Source organism: Anastrepha ludens, chromosome 6 (assembly GCF_028408465.1).
Source record: "Anastrepha ludens isolate Willacy chromosome 6, idAnaLude1.1, whole genome shotgun sequence".
Taxonomy (NCBI): Eukaryota; Metazoa; Arthropoda; class Insecta; order Diptera; family Tephritidae; genus Anastrepha; species Anastrepha ludens.
Genome location: NC_071502.1, coordinates 9,886,130 through 9,893,967, shown reverse-complemented (window position 1 = coordinate 9,893,967; position 7,838 = coordinate 9,886,130). Strand labels below are relative to the sequence as shown.

General features: G+C 33.8%; 2 protein-coding genes across 2 annotated transcripts; both read left to right on the top strand.

Moving 5' to 3' along the window:
* The first annotated feature begins 833 nt into the window (after positions 1–833).
* LOC128868887 (serine protease 30-like) lies at positions 834–2,813 on the top strand. The gene is made up of 4 exons (XM_054111457.1): positions 834–909; positions 1,282–1,411; positions 2,316–2,565; positions 2,631–2,813. The coding sequence occupies exons 1-4, from the start codon at positions 834–836 to the stop codon at positions 2,811–2,813; spliced, it is 639 nt and encodes a 212-aa protein (XP_053967432.1).
* A 4,101-nt stretch (positions 2,814–6,914) lies between these two features.
* On the top strand, positions 6,915–7,491 carry LOC128868402 (chymotrypsin inhibitor-like). The gene is made up of 2 exons (XM_054110454.1): positions 6,915–7,030; positions 7,103–7,491. Exons 1-2 carry the CDS (start codon positions 6,955–6,957, stop codon positions 7,276–7,278), a joined length of 252 nt encoding a protein of 83 aa, XP_053966429.1. The 5' UTR covers positions 6,915–6,954; the 3' UTR covers positions 7,279–7,491.
* Positions 7,492–7,838: the final 347 nt, after the last annotated feature.

The following is a 7,838-nucleotide window of genomic DNA, read 5'->3' as shown; positions in this document are numbered from 1 at the left end:
CCGCACCACACCTCCATCCGATGGTCTATGCCGTTAATGTGCCAAATTATCTCATCCTTTAACTCTTGAATTGTTGCTGGCTTATCGATGTACACCTTTTCTTTCAAATAACCCCAAAGAAAGAAGTCAATGGTGTCGTTGACGTTTAGGTGTGGTTCACATTCAACATCGGCCCTTAAAATTTAACCACCCATTATGTTTAGAGTAGACGCGAACTCTTTTGCTTTTTCCTTTCACAAAGTTCCGCTAACAGATACTTTTGTCCTCTTCACTGTCTAAGCCAAATGACCAGGCTTTCTGCCAGACGAGGAAATTCATTTTTAGTAGTTCTCTTCCGTTCTCCACCAGTTTGAGTAGCAGTAACCTTCTCCTTGTTCTTTATTATGGTTGAGAGAGTACTGAGAGGAATCTTAAATTAAATTCTTCTACTTTTTCAATTAATTTCTTCTTTTCATCAATCGTCAAATATTTATGCTTTTCAGGGCTCATATTTAATACACATTTTTAATCTGCGTCGTAGCAATGATTTTTTTCGTTCGAATTACCGCGTGCACAAAAATGTACGGACATAATTCGATATATAAAAAGATTTTGTAGGGGACTCGTGATAACTTTGAATTAATGAGAGTTTCGAAATATCGCAGGTTTGAATTAACGAGAGTCGACTGTCTTTATATGCCTATTTGAGGGCTTGTTTTGCATTTTTCCTAAAATACTCAAAATTCTATTTACTTAAAAAAATGTATAAATTAAAAGAATCCCAAATATCTTTGAATCAATTGCGAAGTGTATCCCGCTCCAAACACTTTTATCTATTGATCGGTGCTTCAAAAATGAGTAATAAAATAATTTTGCTGTTTCTGCTACATGTGCACTTGAACGGGATTATTTTGGGACTATCGGCGACAGGTATGTGGAAAAAAGACGTAGTATTAAAATCGTGAATTATTGCTAGACTTTTTTGTATACATATAAAATTTCTCTGTACGTTTGTATCAAATTGAACTGAAAAGAGAGCGGATCTCTGAATAACTCAGATTCTCGTTAGGTGGCGCTACATCCTAGTTCTAATTTTTTTTTTTAAGTTTTTGATAAAATATAACAAGATAGGCATCAATTGAAAGCTATTTAATAATAAAGTGGGCTCGCTACAATCCGTACCCTATGTTACAAAAACAAAGCATAATTTTTACTATTGATTGTGGAGCTAACGAAAACCTTGTAATAAAAAAAAAATTGATGTTTATCTAATTTTATTCGCTTTAATGACTCTCATTTCAGACTGTGGTATAGCCCCGAAAGGCTCTTGTGCAGCACCCTGGAAGGTATCCATAAATGCAAATAACGCATTCTGTGGTGGCTCGCTTATTTCTGATAGCTGGATTGTGACGATGGCGCATTGTGTAAAAGAGTAAGTAGTAAGGACAGAAGGTGCAAGATTGTACCTTCCTCTTCCTCTTCCTGACCACTTCTGTAGATTTCATGTGCTTGCACACCCATCCTTTGGGCGTGTTTACCTATTAGGCAGTGTTCTGTTATAACTGAATTCAGTGTGCTAAGACTATGTTTGTTTTGGTTTAGCAGAGAATGCGTTTAGCATTGAGAGATGGCCACAATTTTTGGCGATTCTGCAGGTGGTTTCATTTGGTTCGCTATTCTTATGATTTTTTCAAGCATAGGCATCGTACGGATCTGCAAGGGCATGCCTATTTCATTGTATGCGTATTCAGCGGTTGATTTGGTGCCGAGTCGCGCTAGTTCTTCGGCTCTGCAGTTGCCTTCAATGTCGCAATGGCCAGGAACCGATGTTAACTTTAGGTGAAATGACTCAGCCATTTCGTTTAAAAATGTGCAGCTACCTTGGAGGTTGCCGACTATTTTGAGAGAGAGAGAGAAGTCTGATGTGAATGGAAGTGAGTGGAGGAAAAGAGTGGCATCCTTTCAAGTGATTTAAGTGCGAAAGAGAAATGCTTTTAATTTGCTGAAAGGTGAAATAGAAATTCTAACAAAAGCGTATGATTGCTGAAAGAAGTAAAGAAATGCTTGTTTATTTTTTTAATTCGCTGCAGGTATAGTTTTCTGATGCAATAGTAACTGAGCTTTCATTTTTTAAAAGAATACAACTCTGCATGGACATTCGTATAATGGGTTTTGCTCTCAGTTTCTAGCAAACAATGATCTGTCGGTTTACTCCTGCGTAGCTCTACTACTCAGCTATATTTCTAATCTGTCCGTAATACGAAAAGAAATTTTTTTTTCCACGTTTGCACAAATATGTTAATTTTCGACATTAATCCTCTTCTTCTTCTTTTCAGCACCCCTATTGATGAAATAAACGTAAATTTCCCATGTGGTCTTGGGGAATATCACGTCGATCGTCTAGAACTGTATCCAAATTCCAATCCAGTAAGGAACATAAACGATATAGCAGTAATTCGATTAGAGAAAAATGGCCCCAATGAGCACATGACACCGATTTGTTTACCACCACTGAAGAATCAGGCCGAAGTAGTTGACCTAGAACGCATATTGCAAGACCTAAACACCGGGCTCTCAGATATAGAGGTAAACGAGAACATCACAAATGGTACTAACCAAAAATTAAACTTCATTTTTTTTTCTTTATAAAGTCAGAGTACGTTGCGGTGCAGGATAGCTTTAGTGGTACGCTAATCTCAACATTTAATGGCCGACAAACATTGGTCGGTTTGATGTGTTGGGATACTGGCAGTAGATATCCGAGGCCTACTTATATGAGTTTAGAGGAATTTATACCGTGGTTCAATACAGTGATTGCCAATGATAAAAAGTAGTACTACACGGACTGTCACATGCCAAATATTGCAATAAGCTTTGATGCGCCAACCAAATACTACTTGTCAATACTACTGAAAAAATAAGTAAATATCATATTGTCATAAATTTGTTGAGCAACAGCGACTTTTAATCAATATTTGCTATTTCAATATATACCTATAGATGTTTCAATTTATATCGTTCTTAATATTTGATTATGTTAATATACTTCTGAATATATAAAGTTGATGGCTTTTTCTTATTTGCAACTGTTTTGAATTTTAAATAAACTGTCCATATTTTGCTGAAAACTAATCGTTAGTAGATATATCTTATTTGAGTTAATAGTGTGTCATGAATTTATACCACATCTCTGGGTTTTCTCCAACAAGTCAGTTTTTGTTTGGTGTTTATAAGTTATAACAGTTTAAAAATTATAACAGTGTTTAAACTCCAGCTGTAAAAAGTATAACAGTTTTTACAATATAACAATTTTTTAAATTATAATAGTTTAAAAATTATAACAGTTTAAAAATTATAGAAGTTTAAAATTATAACAGTTTAAAAATTATAACAGTTTTTAAACTCCAGCTGTAAAAAGTATAACAGTTTTTACAATATGTCAATTTCTTTAAAGTTATAACCGTTTAAAACTTATAACAGTTTTTAAACTCCAGGTGTAAAACATATACAGTCGAACTTCTCTACAGTGAACTTCCATATAATGAAGCTCTCCTTATAATGAACTGGTTTCGAAGACACTGCTTTTTCGTTCTACTTTCGGTGTATTTTTGTCTCCTGAGAATGAATTTCTATATAGTGAAGTTTTCTATATAATGAACAAATTTTACAGCTGGAAATTCAAGCGTCCTAAGTTTTTGTCTCCATATAGTGGATTTTTTCAAAAGTTTTCTGTTGCAAAAAATTACAGTTAGATGTGGGCAAACTGTAATGAGGGGAATCCCAAAATTAAAACAGAAAGAGCTGAGCTATTACAGTTTTATTCAGTGATTGAAGTTAAAATGACGCATCGAAGCAGCATTTCGCTTGAAAAAAAGTTATTAATGATTAACAAAGTTAATGAAGGAAAGAAAAAAAAAAAAGATATTGCCAATGAATTCGGAGTTCTTCCCAGCACTTTATCAAATATTTTAAAAAATAAGGAAGTGATTTTAAAAAATGCGGAGGATTTGGCAGTAAATACCAAACGCAAAAGACTTCGACCTTGTCATTTTGAGGATATTGACGAAGCAATGCTGAAATGGTTACTCGTTGCACGTGGTAAGAATCTCCCTTTATCTGGACCATTATTGAAGCAAAAGGCCAAAGACTTTGCGGAAGCACTAGGACACCACGAATTTGAGGCAAGTACAGGTTGGTTAGACAAGTTCAAAAGTCGGCATGACGTTATTCAAAAGACATTATGTGGTGAAAGTGCTGACGCCAACATAGAAAACCATGATGAATGGGTAACGAACGTCTTACCGAAATTAATTGAAAATTACAACATTAACGACATTTTAATGCCGACGAGACTGCTTTGTTTTTCAAATGCTTGCCAACTAAAACACTGGCATTCAAAAATGAAAAATGCTTTGGTGGGAAGCAAAGCAAGGAGAGAATAACTGTCCTGGTGGGAGGCAATATGACTGGATCAGAAAAGCTAAAATTGCTGGTAATCGGAAAGGCCAAAAATCTGAGGTGCTTCAGGGGAATAAAATCTTTAGGTGTCGATTATGAGTTTAACAAAAAAGCATGGATTGTAAAACTCGACAAAAAATTTTGTGATCAAAACAGAAAGGTGTTGTTTTTTGTTGATAACTGCACTGCCCACCCTAAAGATGTAAGAGACAAGTTGAGAAACATTCATCTCGCTTATTTTCCTCCCAACATGCCTTCACAACATTACAGAAAACGAATTTTAACGAATATATTGACTCAAGTGGATGAGGGAAATTCTGTTGTGGCCATAGACTTGCTGCAAGCAGTTCGAAATCTTAGCAATGTATGGAATGTCTATGTTAAACCAGAAACAATTGCCAACTGTTTTAAAAAGGCTGGATTTTCAAAAGATGCTATGCAGATTCCATTTGAGCATTGGGATGAAGAGGACCTTCTTTCAATATCAGATTTGGCTGCTTTACAGTCTCCATTTAAAAAAGTAGCAAATATCGAAGCATCGTTTGATGGCTACGAAAATGTTGATAATGATGTGCAGACTCGGGACAACCCATCCGAAGAAGATATTCTCAACAGCATTTTTGAAAGTCGCGGAGTTCCAGCTGAACCTGGTAAGCATTTATCTTTTTATAGTCAAACAAAAATTTAATATGTAAATATTATTTCAGACAACGATGAACACGATTTGACCGTTGAAGAATTGACAGAAACTGAGGAGGCATTACCTACGTTGATACAAGCTGCTTCATCCATTAGCGTAATTAGAACCTTTGTGGAAATGAGGAGTGACGTGCCGATTAATATTTTCAACTCTCTACATGATTTGGAAGCTTTTATTGAAAATGAAAAATGGAAGACTGTAATTCAAACCAAACTCACTGATTATTTTAAATAAAATTACATAAAAAATCAATGTTTCTTTATAATGAAGTTTCTATATAGTGAAGTGATTTTCAGGTCCCGTGCGAATTCACTATATGGAAGTTCGACTGTAGCAGTTTTTACAATATAACAATTTTTTAAATTACAACAGTTTAAAAATGATAGCTGTTTTAAGCTTATAATAGTTTTTAAACTCCAGTTGTAAAAAGTATAACAGTTTCTACAATATACCAATTTTTTAAATTATAACAGTTTAAAAATTGTAACAGTTTAAAAATTACAGAAGTTTAAAATTATAACAGTTTTTAAACCCCAGTTGTAAAAAGTATAACAGTTTTTACAATATATCATTTTTTTTAAGTTATAACAGTTTAAAACTTATACCAGTTTCTAAACTCCAGGTGTAAAAAGTATAACAGTTTTTACAATATAACAATTTTTTAAATCACAACAGTTTAAAAATTATAACAGTTTTAAGATTATAACAGTTTTTGAACTCCAGTTGTAAAAAGTATAACAGTTTCTACAATATATAAATTTTTTCAAGTGTTAAAAATTATAACAGTTTAAAAATTATAACCGTTTAAAAATTATAACAGTTTTAATATTATAACAGTTCTAAAATTATATCATTCTAAAAATTATAACCGTTTAGAAATTATAACAGTTTACAAGTTATAACAGTTTTCAAATTAAAGCTGTTTAAAAATTATAATAGTCCAGACATCAGCTGCTCAAGCGATCTGAAGTTGGTTACACTTCGAGTGCCGGACCCTGTATAAACGGCAACTAAATACAAATCTTCTGTTTTGCTACTAATAAAACAATTTACGAGGGTCTCAAAGAATACTGAAGTAACTATTTTCGAAATAAAATAAGTTATTGAAAAATTTTGGATACCTAAATTCCGATACTAATCCCAAAAATTTCAGTTTCGAAACCATTTTGTCCCTAATCAATGCCCTCCCTCGACTTAATGTAGCACTTCGCAAAAAGGGTGCAAAACTTGAAAACAATACCGTCATTACTTTTAGCGCAGCCTTCATCTACAAAATATTCACTTAAAATTACATACACAAATATTTGTATGAAACATTTTTTATTTCGATTTATTTTATTTTTATTTCATTTTATTTTATTTTTTATTTCGATTTATTTTATTTTTTATTTAAATTTATTTAATTGTATATTTCAGTTTATTTTATTTCTTTATTTTATTCTTTTTGGCAGTCAATGAAGCTCAGAACGAGCCGAAAAAGCAAACAAATTCCAACGCTCAGCCCACAATTCTTAACTCAACAGTTCAGCGCGCTTTTATTTGAACAGCTAACGAAACAAATTTCTTTGTGAGCTTCGTGAGGGCTTTTGTATACTTTTATTTGGCTATGTGGGAGTGTTACTTTATTCGCATTTTTTACAGCTACCATAAATACATAGTAAGTGCGCAATTTAGAATAATTCATCTATTTCGGCGCCCAAATTGCAACTTATTCAATAAAATGCATAAATAAATGGGCGCTGTAATACTGGTAAAACAAACGCCAAGTGTACCTCGTTTAATCCACTTGTATCTGCATATTGATCGGTGCTTCAAAAATGTGTAATAAAATCCAGTTGCTGTTACTGCTCGTTGTGTGCTGCATGGCGATTATAACAGCTGCGCAGGAGGAAGGTATTTGAAAAAAAAATATATATATGAATTACCACTAAAATAATTTCATTCCTTCATACTCGTATATTAAAGGCGGTTCTTGTGGCGATAATGAGGAGTTCAGAAGCTGTGGGAGCACCTGTCCACCCAAGTGTAGTGACGGTGATGAGCAAATGATGTGCAGCCAACGCTGTGTACCTGGATGTCAATGTAAAAGTGGTTACTTATTGAACTCTACTGGACAGTGTGTGGAACAAGAAAACTGTTAGATGATAATTACACAAGCAATAGCAAGAGGGATAATTTTCAAATTGGCACAAAATATATCAGTTAAATGAAGTATAAAAGACAAACACTGCCTAATCGCGGCCCGTTCCTTTAACGAAACTCGACTATAAAATTTTAACACATATACAACAAATTGCACCTATTGGATTCTGGGAGTTGGATCTTCTTATTTTTATATGTATTTTTGATGCAAATTGAGGGATTATGCAATAAATTAGTGAATAAAATAGTGACGGATCAGTCAGCCCATATTTTATTTTTTACCTATTTATTCAGAATTTATTTATGGGGTCACACCGCTCAAGGATTTTGGGAAAATGCAATATTTTGCTTGGCCCAAGCAATAGCTGGGTTCTTGTAAGCAAAATCCAGAATAAGCAAAAGGACAAAATCTATGCTAAAACTTCTAAAGGCGCAAAAGATTTTGTTCCAAGTGTTCAGGGTGGTCACCATCCAAACTGAGAAATGGTTTGGTGGGGTGTGTCTTGTAAAGGCGTTACATCTTTTCATTTCTGCGAAAACGTGGTTAAGACCGGCGCAA